Source organism: Megalobrama amblycephala, linkage group LG22 (genome assembly GCF_018812025.1).
Source record: "Megalobrama amblycephala isolate DHTTF-2021 linkage group LG22, ASM1881202v1, whole genome shotgun sequence".
Lineage (NCBI taxonomy): Eukaryota > Metazoa > Chordata > Actinopteri > Cypriniformes > Xenocyprididae > Megalobrama > Megalobrama amblycephala.
This window is the reverse complement of record NC_063065.1, coordinates 14,366,232-14,386,134: the sequence shown is the minus strand read 5'-3', so window position 1 is coordinate 14,386,134 and position 19,903 is coordinate 14,366,232. Positions and strand designations below refer to the sequence as shown.

General features: G+C 36.8%; 1 protein-coding gene across 3 annotated transcripts in view; it reads left to right on the top strand.

Annotated features, from left to right (window-relative positions):
- pld1b (phospholipase D1b) overlaps positions 1–17,082 on the top strand; it is a 35,848-nt gene extending 18,766 nt beyond the window's left edge. For all 3 annotated transcript variants that reach the window (XM_048174428.1, XM_048174426.1, XM_048174427.1), the window contains exons 11-26: positions 1,101–1,184; positions 2,564–2,645; positions 2,841–2,951; positions 6,480–6,668; positions 7,023–7,239; positions 9,152–9,280; positions 9,632–9,750; positions 10,123–10,236; positions 10,331–10,441; positions 10,598–10,686; positions 10,948–11,061; positions 11,797–11,846; positions 14,822–14,956; positions 15,201–15,354; positions 15,451–15,568; positions 15,737–17,082. In XM_048174428.1, coding sequence (XP_048030385.1) covers positions 1,101–1,184; positions 2,564–2,645; positions 2,841–2,951; positions 6,480–6,668; positions 7,023–7,239; positions 9,152–9,280; positions 9,632–9,750; positions 10,123–10,236; positions 10,331–10,441; positions 10,598–10,686; positions 10,948–11,061; positions 11,797–11,846; positions 14,822–14,956; positions 15,201–15,354; positions 15,451–15,568; positions 15,737–15,961 — 2,041 coding nt within the window. In that variant the 3' untranslated portion in view covers positions 15,962–17,082. The remainder of the gene's footprint in view (positions 1–1,100; positions 1,185–2,563; positions 2,646–2,840; positions 2,952–6,479; positions 6,669–7,022; positions 7,240–9,151; positions 9,281–9,631; positions 9,751–10,122; positions 10,237–10,330; positions 10,442–10,597; positions 10,687–10,947; positions 11,062–11,796; positions 11,847–14,821; positions 14,957–15,200; positions 15,355–15,450; positions 15,569–15,736) is intronic.
- The last annotated feature ends 2,821 nt before the right edge of the window (positions 17,083–19,903 follow it).

The following is a 19,903-nucleotide window of genomic DNA, read 5'->3' as shown; positions in this document are numbered from 1 at the left end:
AGATCCTTAGTGGTGGGCACTTTTGACTTGGGGCGAGAATCAACTACCTAGCAACACCCTGGCAACCACCCCACAAAGCCTTAGCGCTGTGGCAACAACTTTTACACTGGTAGGAACCACTCGCATTTTCTTCAGGAAATGTAAAAAAGCTAACTTTTAGTTTTATAATATATTATTTTATGTATTATTATATTGCATTATTGATTTATATTATTTCTTGAAAAAATAATAATTTGGGTTTACTAAGCAAACTAAACTAACTTTATTTATTAATAAATAATATAATAAAAATAATTTGGGTTTATATTAGCTGTTGTTTTGTATCATATTTTTTTGTATTATATTTTATATTATATTTATTTATTGAAAAAATAAATAATTTGGGTTTACTAAGTGAACTAAAACTAACGTTTATCTTTATTTTTATATTAAATTATATTGGCTATTATATAATATTTTACATTTATTTATTTAGATATTTTTATTTATTTGTTAAAAATATAATATTGTATTATATTTTATTGTATTGTAGTATATTAATGATTATAATATAATTTATTTGGGTTTACTAAGCAAACTAAAGCTAACTTTTAGCTTAAATTATATTATATTAGCTATTCAATTGTATTATATTATATTAGTGATTATATTATTTTTTTATTTCTCGACTTTTCTCACAATTTTCAGTTGATGTTTTTCAGAACTATCCAGAAAAAATCAATAATCTAACTAGCAGAAGCAGGTCTCGACTCTCAGGTTTTCTAGAACAGATAAACATGCGAAAGCTTCAGCCGTCTGCTGCTGTGTCTTCGGGTGAAGCCTGTTTAACAGGAGTAACATGAGAGAATGAGAGGGAAAGTGTAACCATAGACTCCATCCTCTTTTGACCTTATGGAGGAGCGAGATAGTATCTAGGGCAGCAGCTTTACTTCTGGTCTGGGCAGATGATTTGTTCTTCATTGTTGCAGCATTAAGACCTATTAGCATGCTTGTTCCCTGAATAATGAAAATTATGTAATTAAGTTTTAGAAACGGTGAGAGTGTGAGCTTGGGACTATCAGCATTACCCATTGATTTGACTGCTTGGGTGTGTGTTTCAGGTATGTGAATGGGAAGCAGTACATGGAGGATGTGGCAAATGCGCTGGAGGAGGCAGAGGAGGAGATCTTTATCACTGACTGGTGGTATGTTGAGATAAAACCCCTCCCATATATTCTTCTTTCCTTTTGTTACTATTGATTCATTTCAGAAACAATGCACAGAGAACTGCATTGGTTAATGTTTCCTCAATAAATTCCAGAGGTGAAAATCAATAACCTTGCCCAGTTCTAGGAAGGCAGCAGGAAATGGAGTGCATTTCTTAGAGGATTTTTTTGAACACAGAAAACAACAGCAGACTTTAGGATATCAGTGGCCTAATCAGGCGTAACACAGCAAGTGCTTTTTCTGTCCAAAAAGAAAATGAATGTGCATACAAAACTTCAAAATTACACATATTTGATGTTTAAAGAGTTCACTTTAGAATAAAAATTTTCTGGTAATTTACTCACCCCCATGTCATCCAAGATGAAATTAAGGTTTTTAAAGGAACACTCCACTTTTTTTGAAAATAGTAGCTAATTTTCCAGCTCCCCTAGAGTTAAACAGTTGAGTTTTACCGTTTTCGAATCCATTCAGCTGAACTCCGGGTCTGGCGGTACCACTTTTAGCATAGCTTAGCATAGTTCATTGAATCTGATTAGACCGTTAGCATCTCGCTCAAAAATGACCAAAGAGTTTCTATATTTTTCCTATTCAAAACTTGACTCTTCTGTAGTTACATCGTGTACTAAGACCGACGGAAAATGAAAAGCTGCAATTTTCTAGGCCGATATGGCTAGGTACTATACTCTCATTCCAATAAACCGTAATAAACTAGGAACTTTGCTGCCGTACCATGGGTGCAGCAGGCGCAATGATATTTTGACGATGATATTTTTTATTTTTTATTTTTTTAATTAGATTTTTTTAAAAATCATTATCTAGTTACCAAGTATGACTGCAACAGTTTATTGCTCAGTTTAAGTGTGAGAACTGTGAAACTTGAAACAAGTGACTATCACGATGTATTGTTGCTTGTCACGTTCACAACAGCTCAGATGGATGAGATTAGATGTATTGCTTTACTGCTTTGTCTTGTCATAACATTTAGGTCATAAACTGAAAGAAAAGTCCAAAGGAAGGTAGCAGAAAAAGAGAGGGAAAGAAAGATAGTTGTATACTTTGTACGCATTCTCTCAGAGGGCACCTCCAGCTGGGAGCAATGGCCAAACAGATCTGTTACCTTCATCAGACAGATGCCTGGTGCTGTGTTACAGCATCACTCAGTCAATGCGGCAGACATCCTGCAAGTGTGAGATTCCTGTGTGTGTGTGTGTGTGTGTGTGTGTGTCTGCTTTTTTCCCTAGCTTAATGCATTTGAAATTATGTAAGCGACAGTGAGATGTGAGACTAGACGTTTATGCATATTTGATGTTACAAATGCTTCCCCTGCTCATAAGGTCAGTGCTGTGTGTCATTGCAGGCTGAGCCCTGAGATCTTCCTCAAGAGGCCTGTCGTCGAGGGCAACCGCTGGCGACTCGATTGCATTTTGAAACGGCAAGCGGTGAGTTAATCCAACCCATAGCTGCTGTGAAAAACTGTCCATCTGTGGCTTTACTGCACCAGCAATAAAACCTTTCCATTCACTGTTCTAATGTAATAATTTACACTCCAGGGTGTTTTCTGTTTTCTTGGTTATATATTAATATTGACTGGTGGATTTGCTTTACTGATCATCAAGAACTGTTTGTTCTTGCAGCAAAAGGGTGTGCGGATATTTGTGATGTTGTACAAGGAGGTGGAACTGGCTCTCGGCATAAACAGCGAATACAGCAAACGAACACTATTACAACTTCACCCCAATATCAAGGTGAGATAAAAAAAACAAAAAACAGTCAGTTCATGAATTGACTAGTGCTGTCAAATCGATTAATCGTGATTAATCACATGTGGTTCATTTTAATGCAATTATCCCATAATTTGGCTAGCGTTACTTTATTTGATTGCACTCTTATCCACGCAAATGCTTTGAACCATTCACCATATTATCGTGATTTATCGATTTAATATAGAATCAACTCTTATGAAGTTCAAACCTACAGCTGTTTGGTTGCCATTTAGGATCAGGAAACATCAGAGACTATGTTGGACATACTGACTTTAGAATACCAATGTCCTTAACAGATGTCACATTAGATGTGCTTTTTCAATAGAATAGAATAGAATAGAATAGAATAGAATAGAGAGAAAAAAACAATATTACAGAGCATCCAAGCATATTTGATGTTTAATATGTATGTGGAGCACAACTTTGATCCAGTGAAATTTCATTGTGAATGGGGATAATCATCGCAACTTGGATGAAAAATGAAATAATAATAATAATAATAAATATAGCTGCAAGCAGCAATTACGGGGCCAAGCACAAAAACGGCACAAGAAGCCAGCCAACATGGCTGGGAGCATCAGACCAACTGCAACAGTGAGCAATTAAAGACCTATTAGGATCATTTTAGGCAAATGAGCTGAAAAATCACATATACAGTCAATAATAAAGATTTACTGGTTTATCACTTTCCACCAATAGGTGACGCTGTGGCCAAATTCATGCGGTATGGTCAGAGTGAGTTGACAATGACAACCGCAAAGTTTGGTGTCAATATGTCAAAGCATTTTAGAGATACAGCTTAAAGACTGGGTTTTGCATCATGCCTCAAATTCGTTGCTCCGGTATACGAAAATGGTTTGACCTATCGACTTGAAATCCATAACTTTTTGTCGGCATGGTCTGAAGATGATACGGTTTGATTTTGGTGAAAATCGGAGCAACGGTCTAGGAGGAGTTCGACAAAGTAGGTTTTTAAAGAAAAACAATATGGCGGACAGGAAGTTCAGCCGACTATGGCAAATTTGATATCTGTGTTCTTGGCATGACCCAAGGAATCAACTGAGGTCAGTTTCATTACAATCGGTTAATATAGTCAAAAGTTATTAGCATTTTTGTAAATTTTGTTAACTTTTGAACACAAGGTGGCGCTGGTCCGAAACCTCTCAGGCTCCTTCAGGGCATTGTGCTGATGACCCATACCAAGTTTCGTAATGATACGCTAATGCGTTCGTAAAATACAGCATTTTAGCACAAAATTCAAAATGGCCGATGGTCAAAATGGCCGATATGGGAAAATTGGATATCATTTGACTCGGCATGATGCCCCGAATCCAACGAGACCGAATTCATGATTTTTGGACAAAACCATCAAAAGTTATAAGCAAAAAAAAACAATTTTTCATATCTCTGGACCAGTAGGTGGCGCTGCGCCGAAACGCTGCAGGTTGACTCAGGTCATGCTTTTGATGACATGTACCAAGTTTGGTCTGAATACGATAAAGCATTGCGGAGATACAGCCTTATGTCTATTTTCGCAAGCATTATGAACAATTTGTTCACATGTTTTTCGAAAACGGTTTAAGGAATCGACTTGAATTCCATAACTTTTTGTCGGCATGGTCTGAAGATGATCTGGTTCAATTTTCGTGAAAATCGGAGTAACGGCCTAGGAGGAGTTCGAAAAAGTAGGTTTTTCAGAAAATTCAAAATCGCGGAAAAATTTTCATGACGGAAAATGATGTCTTGACCCAATGAATCAGAGGAAAAAAGAATTTTGTTTCTAGCCCTTATGGTTCGAAAGTTATTAACTTAAACATAAGTGCAACTTTGGACAGCTGGTGGCGCTAGAGGGATTGAGTTAGAGACTCCAAATTTGCTATGGACATAGCTTAGACTGTCCTCTAACTGTGTACCAAATTTCACAACTTTTTACCATACGGTTCTATGGGCTGCCATAGACTTCCAGAGCGAAGAAGAAGAAGAAGAAGAAGCAGAATAATAATAAAAAGAACGCCAACGGATACAATAGGTGCCTTCGCACCTTCGGTGCTTGGCCCCTAATAATTTGTGGTTTCCAGGCATGGAACAGTCATTGAAATTAATCATATCTTAAAAAGTCATGGAAATTTACTAAATAAATTATGTAAAAGTAATAATTATGGTTCTGATAGGTCACTCGAGCAAAGTTTCCCTTACAGTTGATTCAGCTATTTTGTAAAATATTTGTGTTTTTTAGAATAGCATTTTATTACAACAAATCTCTGTTGTGAATATTTATCTTAAAGCTGCTGCCCGTAACTTTTTTTTGGTTAAATTAATTTTTGGGTATGTACAAACCAGCCAGTGTTCAAAACTATTTCCTTACCTTAGCCCGATTCACAACGGTAAGCTTGTAATAATGTTTTTTAATTCGGGTGGTACTGGTGGGTTTCCGCAGGAAATTCAAGCATGTCTTTGCGTCACGTCTGTATACATAAAGAACGAGTCCCAGCTAGTACAATACATCGCATGTGAGGAGGATCATTTATGCCTTTTCTCACAGCTGCTGCAATAATTAAACTTATCATTTTGATGGCGGATTGTATGGTATGACAAATTAATATTGGAAATTAGATCTATAGGTAATGCTAATACACACTAAATAGCCTACACATAGTCATACAATGCTGATGTTGTTAACATTAACAATTTGAGAAAGTATAACAATAATAATAATTTGCACAGTTTGACGTGATCCGATCTAAGCGATCGTTAGATTTAATCATCATTGGCAGCGCAATTTACTGTACTTTTTTTTCCCCCCTCAATTGGTCAGAACAAAAGTGTCTGACATGTGCTTGCTTGTTCAAATGACATTTTCCGTTGAAAATTCTTATGTCGGTCATACTTCCAAGATTACAATCTGTGATTCCAAAGTACAACAACAACACACCGGTGCAGTGATTGACAGCAAACATTAGATTCATCCACGCTGAGGAGCCGTGCCGAGGCACAGTGCACGTACAGATAATAATTCTGCAAACAACTGAAACTGCAGGTTTCAAACAGAGATGGCGACAAAGAGGCAAAACTACGGACTGCAGCTTTAAATTACACTGAGGTGACATAATCGGAAAATAAGTGACGGTTCAGTGAAGGAGTCAGTAGTAAAGCTCTAAATGATTCACTGAGTGGGACTGATTTTGTCTGCCAGGAATTTATTAGATCATAGGAAGTTGGGCGTTGCTAACTAAATGGAGGCAGATCTGATATGGGGAATATACTCAGTTTGAACTTTATGACTCATTAAAACAACTGCTCTGTTTATTATTGAACTCACACTCTAATAATATGATGTCTGACAGCTGCATATGGACACAAAGTTTTCCTTCCTCTCACCAATGACAACAAGATTAGCCGCAAAATTGTAGTTTTTGTCGCATTTGCATCCATTTTGCGATCTTTAACCACTGCGCCACACCAAAGAAACAGAGAAGGAAGGACCCGCCAATAATAAACTTTTTTTCTCAGGTAATGAGGCACCCTGACCACGTATCCTCTTCCGTGTACCTGTGGGCGCATCATGAGAAGATTATAGTTATTGACCAATCAGTGGCTTTCGTGGGAGGCATTGACTTGGCGTACGGACGCTGGGATGATCGGGAGCATCGGCTGACCGACATAGGAAGTGTCACCAGGTCTCTTGCTGTGTCTGCAGAGGTTTGGACCTCATATTCTTATGTTTTATGTTTTTTATTATTATTTATATATTATTACTGTATTTATTCATATATTAAATTATATTTTTATATTTTCAGTTTTAGTAATTTTGTTGTGTTTTGTCATTTTTTTTAATTTTATGTTTGGTTCTTCAACTAATCAACTAGTTCTTCCATATTGCGACATATACCCTAGTGAAACTAGCTTCTAGAATGAGAAAAAATATAGAGCAGGACTGATTTTGTCTGCCGGGAATTGATTAGATCATAGGAAGTTGGACGTTCATAACTAAATGGAGGCAGATATGATATGAGGGATATGCTTAGTTCGAACATGTCTTATTATTTGTCACAGAACGCATCTGAAGCCTCTCCTGCTATGGCCGCTCCATCAAATGGGCCCAGCGCAGTGCACATTAACGGTAAAAGTTTGCCTGTGGACACACTGGACCAGCCAAAACTAAAAGGACATGGGAAGACCAAGAAGGCCCGTTTCAGCATCCGCAGGCATCTGCAGAAACACGGGCTGGCACCTGCAGACAGTGTGAGCAGCGTTGAGAGCTCAGAAGAAAGTGAGTACGCCCCCGCCTCTGGAACGCTCTCGAATGCAGACTAGTGACACGTTACTGACCTAAACTCCCACATTCAGCTGTTATCACACAGCACAGCTGATTTTGTAATGCCCGTTGGCAGCAGTTTCATATGACTGACCATCTTATGCAATGTTACAGTATTTACCATAAGTACAGAAAAACATGAACTATTAAAGGTGCCCTTGATTCAAAAATTGAATTTATCTTGGCATAGTTAAATAACAAGAGTTCAGTACATGGAAATGACATACAGTGAGTCTCAAACTCCATTGTTTCCTCCTTCTTATATAAATCTCATTTGTTTAAAAGACCTCCAAAGAATAGGCGAATCTCAACATAACACCGACTGTTACGTAACAGTCGGGGTGTACGGCCCCAATATTTGCATATGCCAGCCCATGTTCCCAACATTATGAAAGGCATTAGACAAGGGCAGCCAGTATTAACGTGTGAATGTGCACAGCCGAATCATCAGACTAGTTAAGCAAGCAAGAACAATAGCGAAAAATGGCAGATGGAGCAATAATAACTGACATGATCCATGATAGCATGATATTTTTAGTGATATTTGTAAATTGTCTTTCTAAATGTTTCGTTAGCATGTTGCTAATGTACTGTTAAATGTGGTTAAAGTTACCATCGTTTATTACTGTATTCACGGAGACAAGATCCGTCGCTATTTTCATTTTTAAACACTTGCAGTCTGTATAATTCATAAACACAACTTCATTCTTTATAAATCTCTCCAACAGTGTAGCATTAGCCGTTAGCCACGGAGCACAGCCTCAAATTCATTCAGAATCAAATGTAAACATTCAAATAAACACTGTACTTACGCGATTAGACATGCTGCATGACGAACACTTTGTAAAGATCCATTTTGAGGGTTATATTAGCTGTGTGAACTTTTTTATGTTGTTTAAGGCAAGCACGAGCTCTTGGGGCATGTAGCACGAGGAATTAAAGGGCCACACACCCTGAATCGGCTCATTTATAATGATGCCCCAAAATAGGCAGTTAAAAAAATGAATTAAAAAAAAATCTATGGGGTATTTTGAGCTGAAACTTCACAGACACATTCAGGGGACACCTTAGACTTATATTACATCTTTTTAAAAAAAGTTCTAGGGCACCTTTAAGGTTTTAGTTGAGGCTTAAGATATTGAGGAATAGATGTGATATTAAAATGGCTCATGAATATTTTTGTCTAGAATCTATATTCGTGTTCAAATACATAGTTTTCTACTCACACCACTTCCACACCACACGTTTTAAAAGAGGGTTGTCCAGGTTGTAAAGATGCACCCTTTTCTTTAGGTTATTCTAATAGTATTTGCAGCCACCAAAATTTGATCCCTCTTAAATGGATTGAGCTGAGGGTGTCCATGCCCTCCTGCTTGTGCCCAAGTGGTGAGTAAGAATCAGGCTTGGGTGAGATGTTTCGGGTGTGCACTCTGAGAGGCTGCCTCTAATTCTGATTCCGAACGATTTTGTTGTAAAGAACTATTTTATTAGAAGTCAAATGTCATCCATTTCGAACAGGCAACCTCTCAAAACACTCGGGGCACTCAGAGCACTGTGTGGTTTGCTGTGATTCAACAGTCAGATTGTATTCTTGCAGACTCTTCCAGATGAGTAAGACAGAGAAAATCCAATGCTTGCAGATTCCAAGCATGTGTATTAATTTTGGACTGATGCGATAGTAACTCAGCAGTGAGAAAGTATGGATTGTTGTTTTTTTTTTTTTCATGTGTTCTGTAAAAAGTTGTTTTGGGTGTAGTTTTTGGTTTGATGCATGATTTTATGAATAAAGTTCTACTCTCGTTTGTGTTTTTCTTTGATTTGTTTTGTTGTTTGTTGTTGAATTTCTTTTATCTGTCACTCTTATCAGAGACTGAAGCGACACAGGATCTGCAAGCGGATGTTATTGGCCTGATGGGGAACACCCGTTTCTGGCACGGCAAAGATTACTGCAACTTTGTGCATAAGGACTGGATCCAGTTGGATAAACCTTTTGATGGTGAATCATTGCATTTAAAGTCAAGCTTTCTGAAGATTACAGCATTTAACGTTTTTATATAATTTTTTTATTCATATAAATAAAATACAACAAATAAAATATATTATTATTATTAATAATAATAATAATAATAATAATAGTAAAGTATTCATTATGTACAATTACAAAAAATTAAAGTATTTAAATTAACATAATTAATAATAATGAATTATAAGTAATATTATGTACATTTGTAAAAAAAAAAAAAAAAAAAAAAAAAAAAATTACCATCAACATGTTTTTAATTTTTATTTTTTCCAAATTATTTACATTTAAATTAAAAATTATTTCTACAATATGCTCTTTTTCCAGATTTCATTGACAGGCACATAACTCCTAGAATGCCTTGGCATGACATTGCCTCAGTGGTTCATGGGAAAGCAGCCAGAGATGTTGCACGGCATTTTATTCAGCGCTGGAATTTCACAAAGGTGAGGAGATCAATCAGCACCATATGTCTTCATGCCGTCTACCAAAATTTTCTGTTGGTATGTGGATAGTTGACACATAATATGTCCATGGACTTTTTTTTAATTTTTTTTTTACTTCAAGATAAATGTATGTAAAAGTGTATACTTTGCGTGTGTGTGTCATTTAAAATAATTTTACAAGTACAGATATTCCAGTCTTTTTTTATATTAGTACAAAGCTGCATGCAAAATATTTTAAAAGGAATTAGTTTTGTTTCAAATGCCACGCCACAAGGTACTTCCCAAAAATATTTAGTGTCAACCCCTGTGCTGTTAACTTAAATCATAAACAAATTTAAATATGTTTGTATTTGCATTGCCACCTTGTTTCAGATCATGAAGCCCAAATACAGATCCCTGTCATACCCGTACCTCCTTCCTAAATCTCATACTACTGCAAATGAGATCAAGTATCAGGTCCCTGGCTGCACTCTGACTAATGTCCAGGTAAAATTATATGCAAACATCAATATTCTCATCAGACCTCCTACAGACAAACACCACGTACAGCTTTCATAATACAAATTCTCTCTTTACTCAGGTGTTACGATCCGCCTCAGACTGGTCAGCAGGTATAAAATACCACGAGGAGTCGATTCACACGGCTTACGTCAACGCGATTGAACACAGCGAACACTATATCTACATAGAGGTGTGTGGCACAAAGGACTTATTTTTAATTCTCTAAATTTTTTTCATATTATGCCCATCTAATTGTCACAGTGTTGATGAAACCACAGAGACTATGGCTTTTCTGTCTATACAGAATAACACAGGATGTCCTAATGTTGTGCATTTCCTCTTTCAGAACCAGTTCTTCATAAGCTGCGCTGACAACAAAGTCGTTCACAATAAAATTGGAGACGCCATCGCCAAGAGGATCATAAAAGCGTATCGGTGAGCTGCAGTCAATAACTTGTGTCTTTTATCTGGTCCACACGCCTATAACACACAAAGATACACTATTAATGAAACACTTGTAAATCAATAGGACATAGAGACAAGTGTTTGTCTAAAGACAAAAAAATGTATTCTTCATTTGTAAAAAAAATATCCAGCCATGATAAATAGACTGTATAAGTCCTTACTTAGGCAAAGCATCTCTCATATTGATCTCACTTCAAAAGTAATCTTTTGTTCTTTCTGTGTGGTTCACAGGGATGGTAAAAAGTACCGTGTGTATGTGGTGACACCACTGCTTCCTGGGTTTGAGGGGGATATCAACACTGGTGGTGGCAGTGCCATACAGGCAGTCATGCACTTCAATTACAGGTAACACTAAATATTAATATATACAAACAAACATATATACAATAAAATACTTCATTCAGTAAAGGATGCAGTATATCAAAAGTGACAGTGAAGAAAAGAACATTCTATTCATCAAAGCATCCTTGAGAAAAATAATAAAGATAATTGATTTCTGAGCACCAAATCAGCATATCAGAATGATTTCTGAAGGATCCTGTGACTCTGGAGACTGGAGTAATGGTGCTGAATTCAGCTTTGACATCACAGGAATAAACTACATTTTAAAGTATATATTAAAATAAAAAACATTCATTTTAAATTGTAACAAGATTTCACAATATTATTGTTTTTACTCAATATTTTTATTAGTATTTTGATCAACATTTTCAGGCTTGGCAAGTATAAGAGACTTTAAAAAATATAACAAAATCTTACTAATTTCATTGTGTATATATATAAACAAAATTATTTCCCTCTTCTTGGACTACAGAAAGTTTGAAATTCTGAAATTTGACGGCATTGTCTTTTATTTCCAAAAATCGAGAAAAATTTGATATGGTCAAATTGAATTTGAAATTGAATCCAATACATTCTTACATTTACTGATAAAAGGTAAGAGATTATTAGTTGCAAGATAATATTATAAGATATTAAGTTATCATTTATCATATAAACAGGGACCGTTCCATTGGAGGAATTTGTAAATTTGGTCATCTCTGCGATTGTGTCATTTTTAATACTCCAATCTTTGTGCAGGACCATGATTAGAGGAGACTGCTCCATTATCTCACAGCTGAAGAAAGAAAGTGAGTACAAAGATATATAAATACCCATCAATGTTTAATCTGTATAGGGTGTGTCTAAAATTCTTCAGATGATCTGACTCGTATCCTAACCAGATGTTCTTCCTGGGGGTTCTGTGAAGTTCCTGTGGTAGACCCATGCAGTGCAGACACTCAAAGGCCTGTGTGGTTTTCCGTCTCTACCTTTTTGAAAAATTAATGGCTTTGTTGATTTGTTTGGGTTTCAGTCTCAAAGGAGAGGCTCAAACAGACAAGAGCAAAAAAACAAGTATTTCCTGCTGTGCTAACCTTTTACCTATAAAGCATTTAGGCTTCCCATCCCAAAAACTGTTCAAATGGATTATAATAGATAATTTTGTGTCTTGTATTCTCAAACAAGTTTACTACATCTCTCTTTTTCATACTTTAGAGAAGGTCAGCTGTTGTAAAACACAAAATATTTGCAATTTATATGTAGTTTTCAAAAAAATGCATGTCCTTCATTGGAATAAGATGCTTTTTTTAGTCAGATGATGTAGTAAAGTCATCTACCAGCAGGGGCTAACAGGACCACTAACCAGCCAAAATTTGACCTCTAGGGGACGTTAGCCTTAAGAACATTAAAACACAACAGTGCCATCTTGTGGTATGTAATTAATAGTAAAAGACAAACTCAGTGGTTTGTTGTGAAAGGCCTTGTTGTGGAGAAGTAGAAATATGTGCGTTTTTTATCTTGCAATATCTACTTGCAGTCAGACACGTTGCAGTGTCACAATCATTCGGCCTGCATCTACTACCCCGCCGTGAGAGAGGAAGGAGTGAAGTTTCTTTTTGTGCTTGAATTATCCAGCACAGCATTGGTGTTTGGTTGCAGATACATTGAATCCGAGCAGTCCCGCAGTGTCCCGAACACAGATACATATCTTTGTTCTATGAAAATGCAGTAGTCTAGTGTGGTTATAAACACAGTTAAGAGTTTATGTGCTGTGTAATTGCATATCCTCCTGCTCAAATAAAACTGGTTGAGAAAATATACAAAACAAAAATATACAAAAATATATTTATATATAAAATGTATTTTAAGAATTAAGAAATATGAGATTAAACTGTAAGTAAAACACTTATTTTTCTAAAGTGACTCTAAAGTAAACTATACGACAGTAACACCAGCAGATAGTTTCAGAGGAACTTTCTTTTACTTTCATTCAAGTGTCAAAATATATACGAAATGTCCGATTTGGAAATGACTCAGCCACTTAGACGTCACCACATTCGGTCATGTCAGAGTCAAAATGAACTAACATGATATGACTTTAAATATGAAATGATTTTCAGATTCAGCTTGGTTAATTCAAACCGAATTTCTGTGCCTGTGATAATCGCAATTAGGCATTTGGCAGACGCCTTTATCGAAAGCTACTTATAATGCATTCAAGGAACACATTTTAGCCGTTCTTGTTTTCCCAGGGAATCAAACCTTTGACCTTTGCATTGCTAGTGCAATGCTCTACTGGAAGGAATTATTATTGAAGTTGCAAAGTTCATTATTATTATTATTATTATTATTATTATTATTATTATTATAGTTATTGCTTCAAAAACAGTGTAAAATAGTTTTAAGGCATAAAGTTGAAGATAATTTTGTGTGACTTTTATCTGATATTAATCAATATTTTTCAATATAAGCAAACAAAAAATGGATGCTTGTTGAATAGTTAGAGTAAATCATTTTCCAAATGCTTTTAACCCTTAAAGGTCCTGTTCTTCGTGATCCCATGTTTCAAACTTTAGTTAGTGTGTAATGTTGTTAGAGTATAAATAAAATCTGTAAAATTTTAAAGCTCAAAGTTCAATGCCAAGCGAGATATTTTATTTAACAGAAGTCGCCTACATCAAACGGCCAATTTGGACTACATCCCTCTACTTCCTTCTTTAATGACGTCACTAAAACAGTTTTTGGACTAACCTCCACCCACAGGAATACACAAGAGTTGCGTTTGTAGAGTGTGTTTGTCGCCATGTCGTCGAAACGCTGTTATTTTCATCCCGCAGTCCAATCACCGGGTCAGATTCCGGCTCAAATTGATAGGGTAAAATTAAAGACATGTTTACAATAACACTGAGCGCGTGCATCTCCACGTTATGGTAAGAGGCGTGACCTTTCCGGGCAAGGTGCGCTCAGAGCTGTCGAATCACAACACAGGAACCGCTGGCACAATCAGAACTCGTTACGTATTTCTGAAGGAGGGACTTCATAGAACAAGGAAGTCATCAGCCCGTTTTTATGACAGTGGAAACAGCGGTATACAGATAAGTCAATTATGTGAAAAATACTGTGTTTTTTTACACGCGAAACATGAACACATGTTATATTGCACACTATAAACACAATCAAAGCTTCAAAAAACCACGAAAAACGGGACCTTTAAAGGGATGGTTCACCCAAAAATGAAAATTCTGTCATCCTTTGTCACTCTAAACCAGTGTTTAGTATCATATTAATAGTTGGAATTGGTTTTTATTTTTATATTTTCTGTTTTCATTTTAATTTTGTTAGTTTTTTTTGTTTGTTTGTTTTTTGAGGGGGTTAATATGTCTAAATACTTTTTAATATTTATATTTAAATTTTAGTGTTTTTTTTATGCATTAAGTTAAATAAATTTAAGTAAAAAAAAAAAATTCATAAAAACTAATCATAGATCATAAAAACTAAAAAAAATAGTTTTTATGATCTTAATTTTAGTTAACTGTAATAACCTTATTCCAAACATTCTGTAAACAAAAGATGAAAAAAAAAAAAAAAATGTTCATCCAGTGTTGTTTTGGAACCTATGGACTTGCATTGGATGGACAAAATGTTCTGAGTAAATATCAATGATGACAGAATTTTCGTTTTTGGCTGAACTATTCCTTCAAGCTGCGTAATTATCAAAGGAAACATTAATTTATAAAAAAACAAAAATAAACCTATTTGCTCTCTCTCTCTTTGTCTTCTGCAGTGGGTGATCATTGGATGAATTACATCTCATTTGGGGGTCTGAGGACCCACGCTGAGCTGGAGGGAAGGCTGGTGACTGAACTGATATATGTGCACAGCAAGATGCTTATTGCAGATGACAACACCGTCATCATTGGTGAGTAAAAATAGGAATTTGCAGACAGGAAATACACATGATGACTATCATCTATACACATGTGCTAGTAGGAATGATGCAGCAATCATGAAACTTGTTAAGTACAAATGTTAAAAAATATCAGAGAAAAATGGCTCCTCCTTCTGTTAAGATGTAATATTGCATTCCAAATGTCAATCATTTAGATTTTTAATGCACTTTCTCTCATTTTATCATAATCAAAAATTTATATTGCATCCATCAGGTTCTGCCAATATCAATGACCGGAGCATGCTGGGTAAGAGAGACAGTGAGGTGGCCGTCATTTACGAGGATATCCAGACCGTGAAGTCACTCATGGACGGTCAGGAGTATCAGGCCGGACGCTTCGGATTGAGTCTGCGGCTGGAGTGTTTCAAGTTCAGGACTCGTTCAAGTCAAGTCTAAATTTAGCATTTTTAGACACATGCAAATAAGGTTCAAACATGTCTTCTACTTTCCTTTGATATCAATAGGATGATTCTAGGTGCCAACACTGACCCCAGCATTGACGTGATGGACCCTATCAGTGACCAGTTTTACAAGGAGGTGTGGATGACCACAGCTGCCCGGAATGCAACAATCTACCAGAAGGTCATCCATCCATCCATCCATCCATCCATCTTTCTATCTATCTATCTATCTATCTATCTATCTATCTATCTATCTATCTATCTATCTATCTATCTATCTATCTATCTATCTATCTGTCTGTCTATAAGTTGCTTTTCACATGTTCTGACTGAAACACATCTCCTCCAGGTGTTCCGCTGCTTGCCGTCCAGCGATGTTAGGGCAATTCTGGAGTTGGATGGCTACCTCTCAAAGCCTGGTTTGGAGAAGGAGGACCCTGCCCGTGCTCAAGAGGAGCTGAAGAAGATTCGGGGCTTCCTGGTCCAGTTCCCACTCCAGTTCCTCAGCGAGCAGAACCTTCTGCCACCCATCGGATCAAAAGAAGCCATGGTGCCCATGGACGTGTGGACGTGAGAGAACCTGTCAGCATTACCGGGCTTAAAATAAACTGAAAATCTTGCAGATATACCAGGAATGACTTTACCTTTCTTATTATATAATGGACACTTCTGAGACCGAAAAGGAAATCCGGAGGAGACATCAGACTGGTTTGTTTCGTCGCTGTTCGAAACTTGATTGTATATTCTAACACTATGCAACTTAAACTAATATTATTTTTTATGAACTCTCCTCACAAGTCCTATACAAGATGATGGATGCTTTTGTGAAGTTTTTAGTGTCCTTGGACCCGTGCTGCAGGAGAAGGATGCTGTATTGATTCTTGCTCATCATCATTTGTGAATGGTTTTGTGCCCTGTAACATGCACTGAATATGTATTATTCTCTGCATTTAAGTGCCAACTTTGTCTGTGTAACTTTTCTCATTTCTCTATATGAAGCGCAAACATTCCTTGTGTACTATATCTCAAGGTGATTTATGGGTCTGTGATAGTGGACATGGTCCATTAATTGTTGTTTTCTTATGGTACGAATTGCCATGTTTTGGTGGCCTTATTTGTTTACTGTGTACTTCATGCTGAGTATGAACTGAAATTCACCAAAGCATTTGTCTGTTATGACCAAATTGAGTTTATTTAATAAGAATACAGAGTAGTATTGAGATTTATTCCAATTATTTGTCCATATAGTACAGTATACTGTAAAGAAACATGCTATGCCTGAAGCTCTTATGAAGTTTACTAACTGTTCTCAAAGTAATGAAACCATCGATCATCATACATTCCATTTAAAAGTACTAAATCAACTACAGACATGTTAAGATTTAAAATAAACTGTTCAGGATTTACGTCACTGTAAAGATCGCAGCATGTGTGTTCGCATTATAAATTTGCAGCAAGTAACTTCTAACAGTTGTTGTTAGCCAAGCACTCAAATGTCTGCACTGTTGACTGTGTATCTGCACTTTTATAGTAGTTCAGGAACTGATTTCTTTTCTCTTTCTATCTTCTTTTCCCCATGAATTGCATTTTTGCACAAAATATTTATCATCAAAAACACACATTATATGTGTTGGGATGTTTATGGAATATGTAAATTGATGTTATACAGATGATTAAACAATGAGTTTCACACTACTGAGGTGGATTTTTCTGTCTATCTCTTATCTCTGCTGTTGTCTATGTTTGTCTATCTGTCCAGTCTCTGCATGTCTGTCTACAATTACAGTATCTGTCTAAGTCTGACAACGATGTACTAAAAATTGAATTTTTTTTTTCTTTGTACAGATGACAATGTTATCAAAACTATCCCCGTTCACACGGATCCGCAAAAATGACTAAAAACGCTGTATTTATGGCAAGCCGGTTTGACTTTTATTCATTCTCAGGATATGAATTCTTGATATCAACAATTCAGTTTTCACTAGTTAAAATGCTAATTCTTGATATCAGGAATTACATTTCTACTAGTAACAGTGACAATTGTTGATATCAAGAATTAACATTTCCACTAGTAACAAAGTTCATTTTTGATATCAAGAATTACATTTCCACTAGTAAAAACCAGAATTCTTGATATCTGCAATTGTATTTTCACTAGTGAAATGTCACCATAGGCTGCCATTCAAATTCAATTGTTGATAACAAGAACTGATTTCTTACTAGTTGAAATTCTAATTTCTCATATCAAAAATACAATTCTTACTAGTAAAAATGTGAATTTTTGATATCAAGAATTCAATTGTCACTAGTTGAAATGTCAGTTCTTGATATCAACTATTGAATTGCTACTAGTAACAATGTTAATTTTTGATATCAATAATTTATTCAATTGTCACTAGTTGAAATGTCAGTTCTTGATATCAACTATTGAATTGCTACTAGTAACAATGTTAATTTTTGATATCAATAATTTGATTTTCACTAGTGACAATGTTATTTTCTGATATCATGAATGTGATTGATACTAGTAAGAAAGCCATTTTAGATATCTGAAATTATATTGATATCAGATACATTTTCAGATATCAAAAATGAACATTTTTACTAGTAGCAATTCAGTTGTTGATATCACGAACTGACATTTCAACTAGTGACAATTGAATTCTTGATATCAAAAATTTGCATTTTACTAGTAGCAATGTAATTATTGATATAAAAAATTATGATTTTTACTAGTAAGAATTGTATTTCTGATATGTGAAATTGGAATTTCAACTAGTAAGAAAACAATTCTTGATATCAACAATTGAATTTGAATGGCAGCCTATGGTGACATTTCACTAGTGAAAATACAATTACATATATCAATAATTCTAGTTCTAACTAGTGGAAATTCAAATGTTGATGTCAAGAATTAACATTGTTACTAGTGGAAATGTAATTCCTGATATCAACAATTGAATTGTTGATATCAATAATTGAATTGTTGATATCAAGAAGTAACATTGTTACTAGTGGAAATGTAATTCCTGATATCAAGAACTGAATTGTTGATATCAAGAATTCATATCCTGAGATGTGAATAAAAGTCAAAACGGCTTGCCATATGTATTAGTAGTTGCCAATGTCACTTTGTAAAGAAAGACTATGCGCCTGCGCATTCTTTTACAGAGCACTCATGTAACCTCTCAACCAGGTCCTACTCGCCCCACTCTGCGTGGCTCCCGAACCTGAGTCTCCGGCGAGGGAGTCGGATGCTCTAATAAGGAGGCTAAAGGCTGCAACCTCTAGCATCAGTCGCTAGAGCATCTCTTGAGATCAGAGAAGTGAGGTTTACTTGCACAGCGACTCCTAGCTGGCCTCCGTCACACTCACCCCCCTAAACCTCACTCCCATCCGGGTCACGGCACCAATGTAACTCCTCACACAGGTCCTACTCGCCCCACTCTGCGCGGGTCCCGAACGTGGGTCTCTGGCTTGGGAGTCAGATGCTCTAACAAGGAGGCTAAAGGCTGCAACCTCGAGCATCTCTTGAGATCAGAGGAGTGAGGTTTATTTGCATAGCGACTTCTAGCTGGCCTCCGTTACACTCACCCCCCTAAACCTCACTCCCATCCAGGTCACGGCACCAATGTAACTCCTCACCCATGTCCTACTCTCCCCACTCTGCGCGGGTCCCGAACCTGAGTCTCCGGTGAGGGAGTTGGACGCCCTAATAAGGAGGCTAAAGGCTGCAACCTCAAGCATCAGTCGCTAGAGCATCTCTTGAGATCAGAGAAGTGAGGTTTACTCACACAGCGACTTCTAGCTGGCCTCCGTTACACTCGCGCCAAACACGCATTCCTATCCACCTTAATTTTACAGTTTACTGCACTTTGATATTCTTTTCGTTATTTCCCTATAGCGGCTAATAAATCAGAAGTCTTGCAAATTCAGAGAAAACACAATGAAAAATGTGGATAGACTAAATGGAATTCGCATGTGCATGACGCCACCGTTTTCACAGATTGCGTTTTTACAGTTAAAGGTGCTCTAAGCAATCCTGGGTGGAGTAACTTCCTGTTGACGTTCGAAGTGTTGTCAAACAAAACAGAGGCTACCCACACGGCAGGAGACTCCTAGGCGAATCCACATTCAAGTCGCCAAACCCACGTGACTGTCACATTCATTTTGACGCCGCCCAGAGGATCAGCTCCGCCTCCGGGCGGCGCCGTAAATTCTACTGTCAATCAGTGAATCCTGAGCGGACCCATGTCAGATCCACAGACACGCATGCACCTTTACTGTAATGGTTGTATCAATTTGCAGGTCCCAATTGGTCCCGCCGTGGAGGTAAGGTTTTAATCGCGGATGCAGCGCGGAGCCATGGCGGGTCCGCGATCCGCCTTCGTTGCGGATCCGTCACTGCGCGCAAGTAGACACCGATACGGGTCCGTTCGCGGATGCGTTCCGGAAGCCGGCCGCGGACGATCCGCCGCGGAGTTCTTTTGCTGTGAGGGTAGCTAGACCCTCCCTC